Source organism: Plectropomus leopardus, chromosome 18, assembly GCF_026936395.1.
Source record: "Plectropomus leopardus strain MGB_pleo_1.0 chromosome 18, ASM2693639v1, whole genome shotgun sequence".
NCBI classification, from domain to species: domain Eukaryota; kingdom Metazoa; phylum Chordata; class Actinopteri; order Perciformes; family Serranidae; genus Plectropomus; species Plectropomus leopardus.
Window position 1 is genome coordinate 16,466,158 of NC_142193.1, and position 17,636 is coordinate 16,483,793.

Consider the following 17,636-nt stretch of genomic DNA (forward strand, 5'->3'; position numbering starts at 1 on the left):
AAATTAATTAATTAATTAATTAATTAGCTAATTAAAATAATAATATATGTGAGTAGCTCATTTCTACTCTATTCGACGATTAGAAACAAAAAGGTTAATTTTATATATTAGTGTATTAGAACTGAAAACTGACTTTATCAAATGTCTTAAATTGAAATTATCTATAATTTATGCCATCTTGTGGTCAAAGTGAGGAACTGCAAAAACAAATTTCAGTCCACAGACCATGGTGCGTACAGCCTAAAACGGGATACACTAGTCATGACTGTGACAAAAGTAAAAACGCAATTCAAAACTGTGTGTTAGTAAATTACAGTTGCTACAGGGCTTCCTTGCAAATGAGAGCTTGCTCTCAAGCCCCCCCTCCTCCCGTCTAAATAAGGAAAAAAATAGATTAAAAAAATCAAATATATATAAATATATACATTAGTAGTAGTAGTAGTAGTAGTAGTTTCATTAATAACTTAAGCATTAATTAAATCGTTTTAAATTAATTCATTATCAAAAAATGTATAGAATTTAGAATCTAGTATTACAATTTTAAAACATTTTTTATAAAACATATCACTAGTTTTATTATAATTATTATTCATGACCTCATCCTGAGGCATGCACGGACATGAGGAAGGTTGCTATAGATCTAGATTAAAGTTTAACCCTAACATGACACGCTACAGTGAGTGGCCCAACAACATTGCGCACAGCCCTTTGCTATGTGGTGCGTGTGATGTACTACACTTGTCAAATGAGTCGTTGTCACAGGAGGAACTACAATTCCCATATACTGAGTCGGCCTGCGTGACCCGGTTAGGTAATCATTGGGATTATGTAGTCGCCTGTCCCGCTGTGACTCGGTCGTCTCCCCTGCGCTCTGAATATTGCAGTAACGTTATCTTATCGCCCCGCTGGTTTGTTATTTCACGTATCTGCCGCTGTGGAGGACGCGCTGCTCTCTCTGCAGGTTGGTCGACTACAACACCACCTACATGCAGACCTCTGAACTTTGTAACCTCGTCCTGTAGGAACCTAACAGTGTCTGCAATACATACAGCCTCTAGTGACCTTACTGTATATCACTGTCATTTATGTACATCTGCTGAGAAGTAACTAAGTACAATACATTAGTAAAGTACTGTTCTTCACCACTATTTTGATATACTTACTACTATATTAAGCATCATCATCTTAAGGTATGACTCTACTTGTGTGAATTTTAGAGGGAATATTGCAATTACAAAATGTACAATGTAAGTAAATAAACTTTGCTCACCATATGTGGAATAATTTCCATAAATAAATACATTTTGAATGCATTTACTTTTTCTTTTCTTTTTTTTTTTACTGCATCCAATATTCTGTAGATGGTGTGCTTTTTACGTCTGATTCTTTATAATGAAACAACTTTTTTTCCAGCGTTAATACCCAAAGACTAAAACCTGCAAACCTATAAACTGAAGCATCATTCAATACATCCCACACTGGGTTTTTAAAATTGTCATTATTTATTATTATGTCATGCATCTCGTGACACTTCTCAGACGTACTCCCTGCAATTAGACGTCTTACAGGGTTCAAGTGTGAATGAAGGGCCACTGTGGTCAAAGCACTAAGCTTGCTGTTGTAAAACAGCTAAAAATTCCAAGATGCATAAACCAGATTAAAGCCAATACAATCTTTGAACAAAACTCATGCAATCCCATCTAGCTTTTTGCAAGATTGCTTGCATTTTTAGCACACGTGCTGTTTTTTTTATTCACTGGACTATTGTTGTTACTGTGCTTTTTAAAATCACTCTCACATCTGTCTTCATGCACATTTCTGGAGATTTTTAGATAAAATATAAGGAACATTGGATAAATCACAACAGTCAAAAAGTAACATGTTTATTGTACAGATCGGTGACGATGATGACATGATACTGGGCGTGATTTCTTTTAATTAAATTCCCCTGTTTTGCAGTGTTGCTGTCTGAGCAGTCGGGATCCTCCTGAGCTTTGAGGTCAGAGATCAAAGAGCCATGGGAACTAGCAGGGTGCTGGTGACCGGGTGCTCCTCTGGAATTGGCTTGGCTGTGGCTGCACGGCTGGCCAAGGATGAGCTCAGAAGATTTAAAGGTCAGTCTTTCACCCTCCACAGCCAAAATAACAGAGATGATGGAAATAACTACTGCTACTCACAGCCGCTGTGTTCACTGTTTATCTGAGGCAGTTGTTGCCACAATGAGGGATCTTGGGAAACGGGGGCCCTTGGAGAAAGCAGCGGGTGACTCCTTAAACAAAACACTGGAAATCAAACAGTTAGATGCCTGCTGTGAAGCCTCCATCAAAGAGTGTGTCAACAGCCTGCCGGACAGACGGGTGGATATTCTTGGTCTGTATCCTCTCATTCACATTTTCATGGATATTTTTTAAGGGGATGTAAAGGTCCTGTGTGTAGGATTTGTTTTATTTACTTTATAATAACCTAAAAATGACAATTGCTTTTTGATACCTTAGAATATGTTCACGTAGAGTCTACCATGCTGCAGTGCCATTTTGCACTGACTCTAGGGCCATTTGCATTTGTTTTGGCCACCAAAGTTGGCAGTCCCACTGCAACAAGCCAAACAAGCATCGAAAAAACACAGATATTTTTTCGGGAAACTGCTTTATTTAGTGTACTGGTTTCAATCGAAGGGACCATTTGTTTTGGGGATGGAAGAGACCCCCTCAGACAATTCAGCTCACCACTTCAATGTCAGGATCCTAAGTTATCAGATGAAAAAGGTGAACACATTAGTAGATGCTAGACTAGCGTTGTGTCTGCGACAAGCCGAACAGTGTCATTAAACTAAACTGCTGATATGCTTTATTCAGTGCTTTTATCGGTTTAAATCACCTGGTGCGGTTGTTTTGAAGAGGAGGAGACCTATGCAGATAATCCAGCTCCTAATAAAAACTTGAACAATGAATGCTGAAGAAATCCTGACCAGCAACTCACACTTGACACACAGTAGAAGTTTTAGCTGGTTGCAGTCTGCATGCCTCACCACTAGATGCCACCAAATCCAATACTGCTCCTTTAAAGTCTCTTTCACAAGTATATAATATCCATCACAGGATACTCTGCTCTTACAGTAAACAATGCAGGCGTCGGCATGATTGGACCACTGGAGTGCCAAAGTATTGACGCCATGAAGGAGCTCTTTGACACCAACTTCTTTGGCCTGGCACGGCTGGTGAAAGAGCTGCTGCCTGACATGAAGCGAAGGCAGAGTGGCCATATTGTGGTGATGAGCAGCGTCATGGGAATACAGGGTGCGTTTGTTTGTGGCAGTGATTTACAGAAGATGACAGTTAAAGAGTTAATAGGTTGCCAACAAGTGTCCTTATCCACACAGGGCTGCTGTTCAATGACGTCTACTCAGCCTCCAAATTTGCCGTGGAAGGATTTTGTGAAAGTCTGGCTGTGCAGGCAATGAAGTTTAACATCAAGTGATTACATGTTCCAAAAGTCAGCTTTAACAACTTAAGCTGGAGGTATCAGTAAGAGTACAGCTTTTCAGAGTTGTTTTCTGTAATGCAACACGTATCTTTTTTATATCTCTGGCACAAGGACGACTCTGGTGGAGCCCGGCCCTGTGGTGACAGAGTTTGAAAGGAAGCTGTATGAGGATGCTGAGAAAATGGATCTATCAGGGACAGACGAGGAGACTGCAAAAATCTTCCGTGAAGTTTACCTGCCGTACTCTAAAAAAGTTTTTGCCTCATTAGGCCAGACACCAGAGGAAGTGGCTGAGGCAAGTGATGACAATGTTTTCATTTGAGTTTTAACGGTCATTAAAATAATGTGTTTGTCCAGTGGAAATGCATAATGAGGCATCCTCTGTCAGAATTCAAATATTTATTTATTTTTGTTCTTCAGCAAACAGTGAAAGTGATCACAGCTAAGGATCCTCCTCTGCGCCACCAGACCAACCGACTCTACATGCCCCTGACTGCGCTGAAGCATGCAGATCCAACTGGTCGACTGCCTCTGGACACCTTCTATAAGATGATCTTCAAACATGACAGTGTGTTCAATGCTACTCTCGGGATGCTGCGCGTGCTGCAGAGGAAGGCTGGGACAAAATAAAGGTCGCACACACTCTAAATTTTATTCTTAAAGAGATATTGACTGACTGTGGTAGCTAAATGCACTCAGTTTGGGGTTTTTTTGTAGGTATATTATCCAACAGTATGAGACAGAAGTTTGCTTCTGAGCAGCAATGAATATGGCATGATCCATAGGATGTTGTCAATACAATACAGTGACTCTAAAAAATGTAAAGAATAAGTGTGGCAAAGGGAGGGGGGGGCCAGTGTAGTAGAAATAGGAGAATCAACAACGTCACCTTGGGAGTTACACCCCACGAAATACTTTACTAACCCAAAATAATGTTGACAATTAGTATCAAAGGCACAAACTCTGACACAAGGACAGAGACATTAAATAAGGACAGAGACGTGATAGCAAAGTACACCAAATATGTCATTGAATTAATGAAAATAATGAAATGTGCAGACTGCAGCTGCTGAGAAGGGCAGAAGAAAGTTAACAGATACTATCCTAGTGAGAGAAATTCAAAATATTACTTTATTACAATTTATCTAAAATAGCCTTGCACAGCCACCCTAAAACCACAGTCAAATGCAGTCCTACCTAGGCTTAACTTAACAAAGCCAAGAAAAGTGAACCAAGGCCACTTACAGAGAGGCAGACTACTTTGGGCTGTAGCTTGTGTTGGTGTGCAAAATAATATCCGACTAAGAATATATTACAGTCCAACACCAAAATCTCTGATTTAATATTTAAAAATGTATTAAAAAACATGAGTCCCAAAGATTGCATTTACTGTGGGCTGTTGTACTGGACAGAAAAGGTAACATTTTAGAATACAAAACTGTTGAATAATTTAACTCAGGTGACTGCATTTTCTGGTTATGATTATTAAGACCTGAATTAATTCCTTTAAAATATGAAACAATCACTAAAAAACCAGGACACAAAAATGTAGTTCCCTACAGTTTTTATTATAAGTAACTTTACAACTTTTTGACTGTAGAAAGAAAAACCGTGGAAAGGTTTTATGTACAATGATTTTGAACTACTTTTAAACAAGTATAGAAATTAATAATGATAGAAAATATCTATGACTGTTCTAATAACACAAGACCAATAAAAATATCAGTCACAGCCTCGGCTTCAAATAATGCTAAATGAAGTACATTTTTATTTTTGTCCTTTTTAGTACATAACAATCATTTCAGAAACATAAGACTTCTCAAACAAAGATCTACCCAGAACAAACATATTTACAAACAGAAGTTGAGAGGTTGAAATGTACAAAACACTTAGTGCGACCTGGTAGGGAAATCAAAAGACCAGTTATATATATATAAAAAAAAATAAAAAAACAAAACAATTTTTGTAAGTAAAATGTGAACTGGACTGTGAACATGTTTCCCAGGTCTGACAGTAGCTGAGTCTATAGTGAACAGGATAAAACAATGCATGAAAAACTATGGCACAACTAGGGGCAGTGTTAGGTCACCACAAAAGAAGTAGCTAGGAGTGGCGGCCTACTAATTTCTGTTCATGGTGAAAATGCAATGGTTACGTTCTCAAAATTCTACTATTACCCATTGACTTTACGCTGAAATGTCCACAGTACATTAAGGCGAGGATGTCCTCCATCCCAAACACTCAGGTCATGTGGGGGTAAAGAGTTGGTCAGACATTACAGAAGGTGTTAGCTGGATGTCTGGGAGCATCATTTCAGGACTCTGTAAAAGGTTTAAGGGTGCAGCACTACATAGTAGTGTTCTTTCCTTCAGTCTCTTCTAACAATCATCTTAAGATGCATCTCCTCTGCCCCTGGACTGGGAGCCACTGTAGATGCAGGGGAACTATCCCGCTGCATGCCATAAAACACCTCCCTGAGGAGTGACAGGGCAAAAGCAGTCACAGCCCAGCAGCTACACCCTCATACTGACCACCACTCCATAACAGACACCGCCACAGACAAGGCGAGAGCGGCAACCTCAACTGCCACGGATCGTCCAGGAATGTTTTCATTCAGTCCACATGATGTTAGCTCAACAACTTAAACTTCTGCCTGTCTGCCGCATGGTTCGACTCTGTTGGATGCTGCTGGAAGGCGCAGCAACAAGACAGGCAAAACTGAGGAATGTTTGCAGAAAAGAGTGATATAAAATAGCAGCTGATAAGCATAGCTTAGTACATCCCAAGTGATGTTAAAAAAGGTATCCATGGTTTTCACAAATATACAGAGTATAAAACAAATGGAACAAATAAAAACAAAATAAAACAAACTAAAAAGGGCAGTGAGAGGCTGATTTTAAAGGCAAAACAGTTATCAGCTGATATGGAGGTAGAGTAGTGACAATAAGTTATTTTTATCAGTAATTAAAACTGGCAAAAAAAAATACATTTTTGACAGTAAAAGAAAAGGCACTGAAAAATAATACAAAGTCATTAAAATGATTAATTGTATTTTTTGCATTCTGAATTCTCACTCCTTCAAGAGTGACATGAAGAAAATATATCAAAATGCAAAAATTATTAAAATAAAATACATTTTAATGCCCGTGTTTTATTTTTTGTGCCAATGTTTCCTTTATCAATGCAAAATTTATCTTTAATGCCAAAACTTACTGTCACTGCTCCAGCTCCAAAAACTGACAGTAGAACTGGAGGTAAGAGTCTTGTATATTCAGTGAGGAACAGCACTTGAAATGGGAGCATTATCCCATAATGATAGCTCTACTGATTTTATTTTGAAAGTCCATACGGAAATTTTCCATGGATTAAATGCCAACCATATATTATAAATACCCATTGCAGTTCAATGTTGGATTAGACCTACACTTGCCCTTTGAGGCTGGTCACTTGAAGTGCTTCAGAGACACTCATCTACATTCTTATTCATAATACTCACATGGAAAGTAATCAATAACCACAATTCAATCAAATCAGAATAAATCACTACTGCCGAGCAACTCTTAATATATATCTCCTAGAACCAGTTTCTCATTGTTGGCCTAAATAAATATCAGTCAAGAGAGGTGAAAGTTCCTCTTTCTGTCGGTTAACTGGTCTGAATGATGAATTATATTTGTTTATCATTGCTCGCCATGCTGACTAAATAGAAATGTAGGCGGTCCATATAAAATAGGAGGGGGTTGCACATTATATGAGAAGCTAGGACAGAAAGAGGGTGAAACACCTATGAAAAAAGCAATTCAGAGACATAAAAACAATAAATAAAAATAAATGAATTCCCTTCAACATTTTTCTTTTTTCTCTTATCTACTTTTTAAATGTTTGTTAGTTTCCAGGAGAACACCCCTAAGTCTTTGAAATGAAAGACTTGGTTTTCTTCATATACTTTTTTTTATAATAAAAAACAAGTCCATCTGTGACAGAATTACTTCATTAAATTGTCTGCTGTTTTTCCAGACAACACACATTTCCCTTTACTTTTTTTTTTCTCTGCAAACATCACTAGCAGACGGTCCTCGTGATAATCATAGTCAATCCAAATCCAATGAAAATCTTGGAAACAGGCTGACACATATAAACAGACGGGCCAGAGAGCCAGTCCACAAATTCTTTTACCCCAGGTCCCTTTTCAAGCAGGGGCCATGAGATCTTCACGCAAACACCTGCATCTTGCCATTGGCCTCTGGGATTTGAGTAACTTGGGTCTGGGCAGGGCCAGCAACTGCCGGGCTGGGTGTGGAATCTGACCAATCAGAGACGCAGTGAGGAGAGGGGCTGGACCAGGGCTCGGGAGACTCTGGAGAGGGGGTCAGGTAGGGGTGCTCACTGGGCAAATGGAGGTAATGCTTGGGCGTGGCATCTAGTGCGGATGAGTAGCTGTGCTGAGAGGGAGGGGTTGGGTAATCCTCTGTTCCCGCAGTGCTGCCACTCGGCTGGGAGGGAAGAGCCTGAGCGGGCTGAGCTGCGGGCGTGGCTGCCTGCGGAGGCTGAGCAGGAGGCTGCGGCTGAGAAGGTTGCTGAGGCATCTGCTGCTGCTGGAAGAAGGATGGCGGGGGCTGGGAGGTCTGGGGTGTCGGTGGGGTGGAGGTGCTCATGCGGGCCATGGTCTGCTGGTTGGCAATGCTGTGGTTGATGAGTTGCTGTTGCTGCTGTTGTTGTTGTTGTTGCTGCTGCTGCTCAGCAATGGAGGGCAGCTTTACTGGGCTGATCGTGGGCGTGGAGGTAACAGGTGTGGGCTGCAGCATGGCGTTACGGTACATCTGCTGTTGGTGCATCAGCATGTTCTGCTGCTGCATGGCGGGGCTCTGGGGGTGCATGCTTGCCTGGCTGCTCTGCACAAGATTCACCACCTGCTGACCACACTGGGCGGAGGGCATCCGGTTGTGCCAGTCAAAGGGCACACTGACAGGACTGACCATGCCCATGTTGAGCCCCATTTGGCCTGAACTCAGCACATAGCCATGGTTGACATCTGACGCCATGGACACACGTCCCTGCAAGGACATTCCTCCAGCACCCAGGTCATTGAGTTGGGCTAGAGACACAGCGAAGGGGCCACCTCCCTCTAACATGCTACTATGTACCATCGGGGTGTTTGGGACAGACATGGAGGAGTGGAAGAGCCCTGGTGACTGCATGGCCACAGGGGAAGTGGGGTTGGTGATGTAGCCAGCATTGCTGGCTCCCCCGTGGGGTGAGTCCAGTGAATCGACCGGGGACAAGGTAACTGAGCTCTCCAGTAAGGCACTCTGCATGTCCAAGGTCAGCTTCTTATTACGCGCCTTGACCGACTCCTTCAGACTGGTAGCATGTTGGCCTCCCAAGCCAGAACCCTTGGCCCCAGGCCGACGGTTCTTCTTGCCCTGCGGTGTGGTCTTCAGACTCGGCAGGAAGGCGCTTGGAGGGCACATGAGAGGAGACAGAGTGTGCCCCCCAGTTAGGTGGTGTCCAGCCCCTCCATGCCCCTGGGGACTCCTCACTGTGTTGTATTCATCAAGGAGCTGCACAATGTCGTGGTGCATGCGCTCCTGAGCAATGTCTCTCGGCAGCCTGTCCATGTGGTCTGTGATCTCTCTGTTTGCAAAGTGAGCCAGCAGCACCTTCACAGCCTCACAGCTGCCCTCACGGGCTGCAAGGAACAGAGGGGTCTCCTCCTGTGAAGAAAACAGAAGCTGTGTTAGACACACATATATCTCTATTTACAGGGTTCCCACAAATCTTCATGTATCAAATTTCAAAACTTTTCCATGACTTTTCAAGGACCCATAGTATTTTTTTTCCTTTTCCCACTTGCCATGCAGTTTTTCAAAAATATCAAAATAAAACTGTATTCAAACATAATTTCAGGTAGCTGGTATACGCAAAGGTAGAGACAGAGGGTGGGCAGAATATAGAGAAACCTGCATGATGGTTAACAAAACATCACACATTGATGCATATTAGAGCTACATTACGTCAATATAGAAGTTTATCCATGGAAGATTTTTCAGTAGCAATTTCATGACACAACAAAATTCCATGACTTTTCCAAAACTTTAAATAGTTTTTTACTAAATTCTTTACTTTTCCAGGACTGGAAAATGTTACTGTAAAATTCCATGACTTTTCCAGGTTTTCCATGACCATGGGAACCCTATTTTGGCCACGCTAATGCAAAAGTGTGGTAGAAACCGTGTATGTCATACCTTGAGATCTTGCATATCTTTGTTTGCACCGTTCTTCAGCAGGGCAATTGTAGCGTCTACGTTGTTAACAGCAGCAGCCCAGTGCAAGGCAGATTTACCTAAAAGATATAACAACCAATGAGATTACACATCTGTGGTTTCTGTGAATGTTATCACAAAACAGGTCACTCATCTAAGTTAACACTTACCCAATTCATCAACTGCATTGACATCAGCATGACAAGTGATAAGTTCCTCTACCATGCCCTCTACTGCCAGCCGTGCTGCCAAGATCAGTGCAGTGGAGCCATCATACATACGGGAGTCAAGATCTGTAGCGCGATTTCGGATCAGTATCTGGGAGGATGAAAAAGATTGGCTTCAACATTAGAATTTATATAATACGTGCTAAAATAAGTTAGAGGCATTTCTACCACTGACTAGGTTCATAAACAGTGTATAATAATGTTGGTTTACCTGGAAGACACCCTGTGCATCTGCAGCCACTGCAGCATGTAGCGGTGAACGTCCTGTGTTATCCTGAGCGTTGGCATCTGCACCGGCATCCAGCAGCCTCTTAGCAGCGTCAGCACGGGCGTAGCGGGCAGCCAGATGGAGTGCTGTCTCACCGGTACGGTCTGTTTGGGCAGCAAGGGATGCTCCCTGGTAGATTAGGTCAGAGATGATGTTGGCTGAACACTCCTCATTCTCCTCCTCCTCTGTTACCTCAGGCTCTAAACCACCTCCGCAGAATGATGCCAGCATCAGAGGTGTAAAACCATCTGGTGGGAGATGAAAACAGGCATGAAATATAAGAAAGTAGGGATGCAGGAGACTGTTTTTTTTGCAGATACTGGATATACTGATATATAACATCTCATTTTAGTGCTCATCATGTCGTTTCTGTGGTGAAATCATGTTAGGCATACTCTTATTGTGAAAATACAATGCTTTTCAATGTATGTAATTTTCATTTATGATGTTTTATACATATTCACCTTATCAGTAAATCAGTAATCAGCATGTGGCCCGATATTTCATTTTAAAGTCAATATCTGCCAATACCGATGACATGACAATATTATCATGCATCCCTACGAGAAAGTATTAAGACATACAAAATGTGTAAATTGAAGCTCTGATCTCAAAACATGGATTATCACACTACCAACCTGGGCCTCGGACATTAACATCCATGCAGTCGCTCTCAAACTCTCCTTGAGGTGGAGTGAGGGCCATGGTGGGAGGCACGCGGATGTCTGCGGCTGCGAGGTGATGCTGTGTCCACTGTCTGCTGTCCACTGCATCCTCACTGTCTGAGAGCATACTCGGCTCCTCAACCTGGACTCACAGATGGAGAAAACTCCATTCCATCACTTACTGAAGGCGAAATTACAGGCGGTGCTCTTTTGCTTGCTCGTATGTAAACTGACTAGGACAATTTCCAAATTTAAATAAGTTGTGAAACTGACCTTAAGCCTTTTAGCCTCTGGGCAGTCCGAGTCCATCCACTGGTCACTGTGATCACCAAGGAGAGATTCCTCCACAGTTTTTGGCATGTGTCTGTTCACAGATAAATATGTTAAAAATGTAAGCACAGGTCTCTATTTCTAAAGCAAAGAGTGTAAGCGTTAACATTTGCATACAAAAAACTTACTTCAATCCCAGAGCATCCTGGCCCACAGGTTCCCTGCGGTTCTTGTTGCTGCTGGGTTCTTTCTTGAGGAAGAAGCCCTCGGGGAACCAAAGAGTACTGTGTTCTCTCTTCCTACGAGCAATCAACATGCCTATCACAAGGATTACCAAAAGGAAAAGAGAAGCCATCCCCACCAGCAGCAGCTTGACCCATAGGGGTATCGTGACATCAGTAGGAAATGGTTCACCTGTGGTGAAAAGAAAATTCACAGACAATCACATATTTGTGCTTCATTTGTCTTATAAGATTGTTTTGTGTTTTATAAGCATCCCTACTCACCACGGACTTCTTTGAGGGGATAAGGGAAACGAAGCATTTCCACAGCTGACAGGGCTCCCAGGTAGTCTGCAGCACTTTCAGCTGAAGGGAAACAGTCATCAGAGCACAGACGGTTGTCTATTTCCAGGTACACAATGGAGCTGCAGGAAAAGCAGAGAGGCAGTTGTTAAGTGACAGTTCAAAAACATGTCAATTCCATGGTTCAATCCTGCTTCCATTATCACCGCAATCATTTCAAAGATTAGACCATTTCCTCAACCAAAAGTCTGGAATCTGTCATCCATGCCTTCAGAACATTTCGATTAGACTACTGTAATCCCTTGTTTTCTGGAATCAGTAAAAATATCCCTCTTTAGCTTCCAGCCCATCCAAAATTCTGCTGCCAAGATTCTGACAAAGACTAGGAAAGAGGATCATATTTCACCAAACCTGGCTTCTTTACACTGGCTACCTGTTTGCTTTAAGAATAGATTTTAAATATTATTGATTCTTTACAAGGCCTCAAGAGGCCTTGCTCCAAGTTACTATCTTATCTGTTATTGCCCTACATCCCTTCTCGCACCCTGACCTCCTCAGATGTGTTGCTCTTTGTCGTTCCCAGGTCTACATTAATTCATAGAGGTAATAGAGCCGTTGCAGTCAGAGCTCCAAGACTTTGGAATGGCCTGCCTTAGGAGATCAGCATCACAAACTCTCTCTTCTTTTAAATCACTTAAAAAAAAACTTTTAGGACTGCTTTTCAGTGATTTTGCTTGTTTTATGACATATTTTACTCATCGTAACGGCTTTAACTAAGTATATAGGGTTTGGCTCTTAGTCAATTTTGTACTCTGTGTTTTGATGTGTTTTGGTTTAATTATATAGCACTTTGTAACTATGTTTTGAAAGGTGCAATAGAAAGTTTATTATTATTATAATTACTATTATTATTGTAATGCACAATCAGCTGTATGCCTGACTAACCCAATGATCTCCTGTTGAGGCTGCAACTCCCGTTTGAGGCGCGCCTCTTTGCGGGTGTAGGGGCGGATCATAGCTTCTCCATTTTGGTCCAGCCGGAAACGCAGTGTGGTGTGTAGGATAGCACTTAATTTCTGCAGAAAAGCTGTGCTTGTGCGGAGAAGCTCTTCTGGAGGCAGTAGGACTACCAAAACCAGGACCCCCTCAGCAAGCTCTTGTGGAACCTTCTTTGCACAGTCCAAGCCATCCCAGCCACACTCCTCTGTGTTGCAGCCCTGGTCGCATTTTCCATCAGCATAGTGATCTATACAGTAGGCTTCATAGATTGGACTAAAGACACAAACAGAAGTGTCAGCTCATATTTTCCAACATCAGTATAAAAAGCATGGGATTAACAGTAAAAGTACACTCACTTGCAAACTTTCTCCTTGTTTTTGCAGTCAAAGTTGTCATACAAGCAGGCAGCGTTATTGCAGGACTCATCGCAGTGGCTGTTGTTGAAGACACGCCAGCAGTCTTCACATTGAGCCCAGGGATTCACTGCTAGAGAACAGTCACTACCGTCCCAGCGACAAAGGAAAGTGTTGCACTCCTTGTCGCAAACTCCATCATTAGCTTTGCCATGACAGTCTGCAAGAGGGCATGAGGGTGAGGCATCAAGGGATCGTCCACCCTGCTCGCACCGTTTACCTGTCCAGCCACTGGGACACTGGCAGTGGAAGTAAGGGAAGCTGGTCTCTTCGGTGCACAACCCTCCATTGCGGCAAGGCTGGGAGGAGCAGCCTTCATTGCTGCGATGCTGACACTGTGGCCCGCCATAACCTGGCAGGCAGCTGCAACGTGCCCCCCTCGTGGTAAGTGCACAGCTACCTCCATTGTAGCAGGACAGCTCCCGACAGGACATGCTTCTTTCACAGTTGGGTCCAGCATAACCCTAAAAAGAAACATCATTTATGTACTTGGAAAAAGAAATGCTATAGTGCACATTTTACAATATGAAATTAGCTGTTGAAATCTTTATGGTTTACACTTACAAGCTGACATGTGCAGGTGTATCCCAGTGCAGAGCTACTGGACACAGAGCAGACTCCGCCACTCTGACACGGCTGAGACTCACACACACTGAACCTGTTCTGACACCTCCGGCCAGTGAAGCCAGGCTTGCAGACACACTGGTAATCATTGGGAAACTGGATGCAGTCAAGACTGTTGGAGGGACTGCAGGGGTTGGAGAGACACTCATTTATGTCTCCCTCACATCTTTCTCCTGTGAACCCAGGTGGACAATTGCAGCGGTATCCACCCACTCTGTCCACGCAGGTGCCGTTGTTCAAGCACTTGGGAGAAGCACTGCGCAGCCTCAGAGGTGGAGCACAGTCGTCTTCATTGATCTCACAGAGAACACCTTTATAAAAAAAGGATTATTAAATTACAGAAATTATATTTTACTCACATTTAGTGATATGTCTTAATAAATGTAGGTTTCTGTTGAATGTGTGCTTGCATACCCAATGTGCCAGGTGGACAGGAGCAGATGTAATGTCCAACCAGATCAATGCAAGTGCCTCCATTCTGGCAAGGATGAGACTGGCACTCGTTGATCTCTATCTCGCAGTTCTGTCCAGTAAAGCCTGGCATACACTGTAATAACATGCAGGTGACAATTACATTATTTCCACAATTGCAACAAATCACTGTGTTAATACCAGCTTAGCCAAACTTTGACAGAGGCACATAATATTGACAAAGCAATATACTCACGTCACACTGGTACCCGCCCACAAATCCCCTGCAGGTGGCGCCATTGCGGCAAGGTTTGTCTTCACAGTGGTCCACTTGGCTCTCGCAATAGCTTCCAGTGTAGTCAGCAGGACATTTACAATAGTGAGTATTCCCAGTGTTGACACAGTGACCACCATGGTGGCATAGGTCATCTGTCTGGATCCCTGATTGGAAAGATGCAAACTGTAATTACTCTGTAACAAACAGAAAAAGAGGTCAAATGTCAAATAATACACACATACCTCTCTGGCGAGCAGCTGTCTCACAAGAGACCCTGGGAATGTCACAATAGCGCCCAGACCAGCCATTAGTACAGTCGCAGATAAAGGAAGCATCCTTTTGGCGACATCGTCCTCCATTTTGGCAGGAAGATGAGCGTCTGCACCACTCGACTGGTGTCTAGGTAAGCAAGAGGAAAAAAATTGTCAGCATTTAGTAATCTATAAACATGAAAGTATGAAGACTCTGTGAGTGTTGGTGAGTATGTGAGCACCTGGCAGCGGTTGCCAGCATATCCTTTGGGGCAGGAGCAACGGAAAGACTCCAGGGCATCCTGACAGATGCCTCCATTGAGGCAGGGCTGAGAGTCACACTCGTTGACCTCATATTGGCAGTGGGAGCCAGTGAAGCCTGAGCGGCAGGTGCAGGAATAACCGTTGATTTTATCTGTGCACGTCCCTCCATTAAAACAAGAGCTGTGGACATGAGTGAACAGTTGGACTTAAATTTTCAAGTTCAGAAGTTATACACATGTTTATATGAGTAGGTTGATAATGTCAGATGTCTCCACAACTCAAACACACCTTTCAGTGCAATCTGGGATGTTGGTTTCACAGTGGATGCCAGAGAAACCAGGCCTACAGGTGCAGGTGTAGGAGTTAACATAGTCTGTGCATGTGCCTCCATTCTTGCAGGGGGAACTCTGGCATTCATTGATCTCTTGAGCACAGCGGGGCCCAGTGAAGCCTGCAAGGCAGCTACAGTGGAAGGAGTTCACACCATCTGTGCAGGAGCCACCACTCAAACATGGATCTGGTGGCACAAAAGGAGTTTGGTCAGGTACATTACACAGTACATGAACCTAGCATTGTGTTGGACAGCAGCACACAATTAAAGCATTTCAGCATACAATGCTGATGTGGCCACTCACTAGGAGAACAGTCGTTGATGTCTGTTTCACACGTCAGCCCAGTAAATCCAGCTCTGCAGGAGCACACAAAGCCTCCAAGTGTGTTGGTGCAGGTCCCACGGTTCTTGCAGGGGTTTGAGGTGCATTCATTGACATCTATGTTACACAATTGACCTGAAGAATGCAAAAGAAGAATAAGATAACGAAATCAAGACTATTAGCATTACATCTTCCAGCAAGCTTCCATAGAGATTCTTTCACAAAAGAATATGATATGAACGAAATTAGCTCACCACGCCACCCTGACTGGCAGTTACACTGGTAGCCCAGGTAGTCTGGTGTGTGTGTGCACATGGCATGATTGGCACATGGGTTTGGAGAACAAGGGGTGAGGACCTCAGCACAGGTGGGTCCGCTGTAAGGAAGCTCACACAGGCAGGTGAAGCTTGCCACACCGTCCACACATGTTCCCTTGTTAAGACAGGGACTGGATGCACACTCGTTGATGTTCACCTGGCAAAGGTTACCTGTCGGAGGGACAGAATGGACATATTACAGAACAGAATTTTGATGAGCCTTTGAGCTGACCTTATGCTGGTGAATGTCATTGCATGTTTTTAATACACCACTAGGGGGAGGTAGACGAATGTTATTCAGCAAGAGGTTGTGGGACATGTTTGGAATCTTTTACACTCAAAGACGTCAGCAAAGCCTAAAAGATACTCAGTTATGATAACTTCAGTTACTGCGTATGCTACATGAGTGCACTCCTTTCTTTGCCCTGTGTTTTATATGCTGATGTGAATTGTGCTATGATGCCACCCTCTTACCTCTGAAACCTTGGCGACACTTGCAGGTAAAACCATTGAGCTGGTCGATGCATGTTCCAGCATTCTGGCAGGGACTCGGCAAACAGTCATTCCTGTCTAGGTCACAGTTCTTCCCCACCCATCCGGGCTCACAGTCACAGCGGTAACTGGAAATACAGGCGTACAGTCAATAATCCAAAAGAAATTCTAGAAGTTACATGAACTGATGAACAAGTTAAAACCTGTCGGATTAGTGACAAGCTTCACCTTGACATCACTTGTGATGCCACTTTAAATTGTAACAGAGTGTGTAACAGTTCATACCCATTGATGTCATCCCTGCATGAACCATGGACACAGGGGCTGCTGCCACATTCGTCCACCTGGGAATAACAGTAAGGGGGCTTAAAGCCTTCTGGACACTGACAGTGAAATCCGTTCTCTTCGTCCACACAGGTTCCCCCATTTCTACAGGGGCTTGATGCACACTCATCTATCTCCACGTTACACTTTGGACCTGGCAGGAGAGACATTACACACAATCAGAAGTCCATTCATTAACATTTCCAAAAAGATTTTTTTTAATTTCAAATGTATGCTTTCATTGTCAGAGGGCCTTACCAGTGAAGCCGGGTTTGCAAACACAGTCATAGCGGTTGATCCCATCTTTGCAGATGCCGTAGTCACATGGGTTACTGGCACAATCATCAAAGTTTAGCTCACAGTTTGTTCCTGTGTTGACATAGATAGTTTTTTGCATTAGACTTGCAGAGATATTTTTAACATTTTAATGATGGCTGATTCAGTTAAAAAAATGTAAATGAAAATGATACAATATAATGATATATATACTACACTTCTATTATTCATATTATTGATATCACTCTCAGTATGTGAGCATCAGGATTTTCATTTCTATATAATAAACTGAAAGCTCTGAATGCACAAGGTCTGACTATGTAATTTTGGAGATCTGCCACGATGCAACTTCTTACCTAAGGTTCCATGTTGGCACTGGCAGATGTATTTGTTGACCAGGTCCACACACTTGCCTCCATTCTGACAGGGGTTGCTGTGGCACTCGTTGAGCTGGTTCTCACAGCGATAGCCTGTGTAGCCAGCATCACAGTTACAGGTGTAGCTGGCAATGCCGTCTATGCAAGTACCATGGTGGCATGGGTCAGGCTGGCAGTTGTTGATATTGCTCTCACAGAGCGTCCCTTCATAACCTAAAGAGGGGGGAAAAAAAGCATAAATGGAGACTGGAGCTTTTG

At 43.0% G+C, this 17,636-nt stretch overlaps 2 protein-coding genes across 4 annotated transcripts in view; one reads left to right on the top strand and one right to left on the bottom strand.

Moving 5' to 3' along the window:
* The first annotated feature begins 812 nt into the window (after window positions 1–812).
* On the top strand, window positions 813–15,470 carry LOC121956540 (retinol dehydrogenase 8). Of its 3 annotated transcripts, none has more exons than XM_088069535.1 (8): window positions 813–961; window positions 1,960–2,114; window positions 2,209–2,370; window positions 3,117–3,296; window positions 3,380–3,473; window positions 3,595–3,778; window positions 3,904–4,115; window positions 15,339–15,470. In XM_088069535.1, exons 2-7 carry the CDS (start codon window positions 2,018–2,020, stop codon window positions 4,111–4,113), a joined length of 927 nt encoding a protein of 308 aa, XP_087925661.1. In that variant the 5' UTR covers window positions 813–961; window positions 1,960–2,017; the 3' UTR covers window positions 4,114–4,115; window positions 15,339–15,470. The 3 variants fall into 3 exon arrangements, with proteins under 3 accessions (XP_087925661.1, XP_087925662.1, XP_042360745.1); XM_088069536.1 differs by lacking the exon at window positions 15,339–15,470 and adding an exon at window positions 13,083–13,219; XM_042504811.2 differs by lacking the exon at window positions 15,339–15,470 and having other exon boundaries at window positions 3,904–7,319.
* notch3 (notch receptor 3) overlaps window positions 5,223–17,636 on the bottom strand; it is a 31,561-nt gene continuing 19,147 nt past the window's right edge. Inside the window, exons 11-32 of the mRNA XM_042504782.2 lie at window positions 17,358–17,591; window positions 16,984–17,094; window positions 16,687–16,879; window positions 16,384–16,529; window positions 15,847–16,080; window positions 15,575–15,727; window positions 15,228–15,456; window positions 14,918–15,119; window positions 14,667–14,823; window positions 14,404–14,588; window positions 14,151–14,283; window positions 13,677–14,047; window positions 13,056–13,576; window positions 12,646–12,972; window positions 11,683–11,822; window positions 11,365–11,590; window positions 11,180–11,270; window positions 10,880–11,048; window positions 10,185–10,489; window positions 9,917–10,064; window positions 9,729–9,826; window positions 5,223–9,197 (exon numbers count right to left, since the gene is read on the bottom strand). Coding sequence (XP_042360716.2) covers window positions 7,695–9,197; window positions 9,729–9,826; window positions 9,917–10,064; window positions 10,185–10,489; window positions 10,880–11,048; window positions 11,180–11,270; window positions 11,365–11,590; window positions 11,683–11,822; window positions 12,646–12,972; window positions 13,056–13,576; window positions 13,677–14,047; window positions 14,151–14,283; window positions 14,404–14,588; window positions 14,667–14,823; window positions 14,918–15,119; window positions 15,228–15,456; window positions 15,575–15,727; window positions 15,847–16,080; window positions 16,384–16,529; window positions 16,687–16,879; window positions 16,984–17,094; window positions 17,358–17,591 — 5,876 coding nt within the window. The 3' untranslated portion in view covers window positions 5,223–7,694. The remainder of the gene's footprint in view (window positions 9,198–9,728; window positions 9,827–9,916; window positions 10,065–10,184; window positions 10,490–10,879; window positions 11,049–11,179; window positions 11,271–11,364; window positions 11,591–11,682; window positions 11,823–12,645; window positions 12,973–13,055; window positions 13,577–13,676; window positions 14,048–14,150; window positions 14,284–14,403; window positions 14,589–14,666; window positions 14,824–14,917; window positions 15,120–15,227; window positions 15,457–15,574; window positions 15,728–15,846; window positions 16,081–16,383; window positions 16,530–16,686; window positions 16,880–16,983; window positions 17,095–17,357; window positions 17,592–17,636) is intronic.

Coding starts and splice junctions, on each gene's coding strand:
- LOC121956540 (XM_088069535.1), top strand. CDS start 2,018: ATGGGAACTAGCAGGGTGCTGGTGACCGGGTGCTCCTCTGGAATTGGC. Junction 3,474..3,594: donor GCAATGAAGTTTAACATCAA/GTGATTACATGT, acceptor CTCTGGCACAAG/GACGACTCTGGTGGAGCCCG. Junction 3,779..3,903: donor CACCAGAGGAAGTGGCTGAG/GCAAGTGATGAC, acceptor TTTGTTCTTCAG/CAAACAGTGAAAGTGATCAC.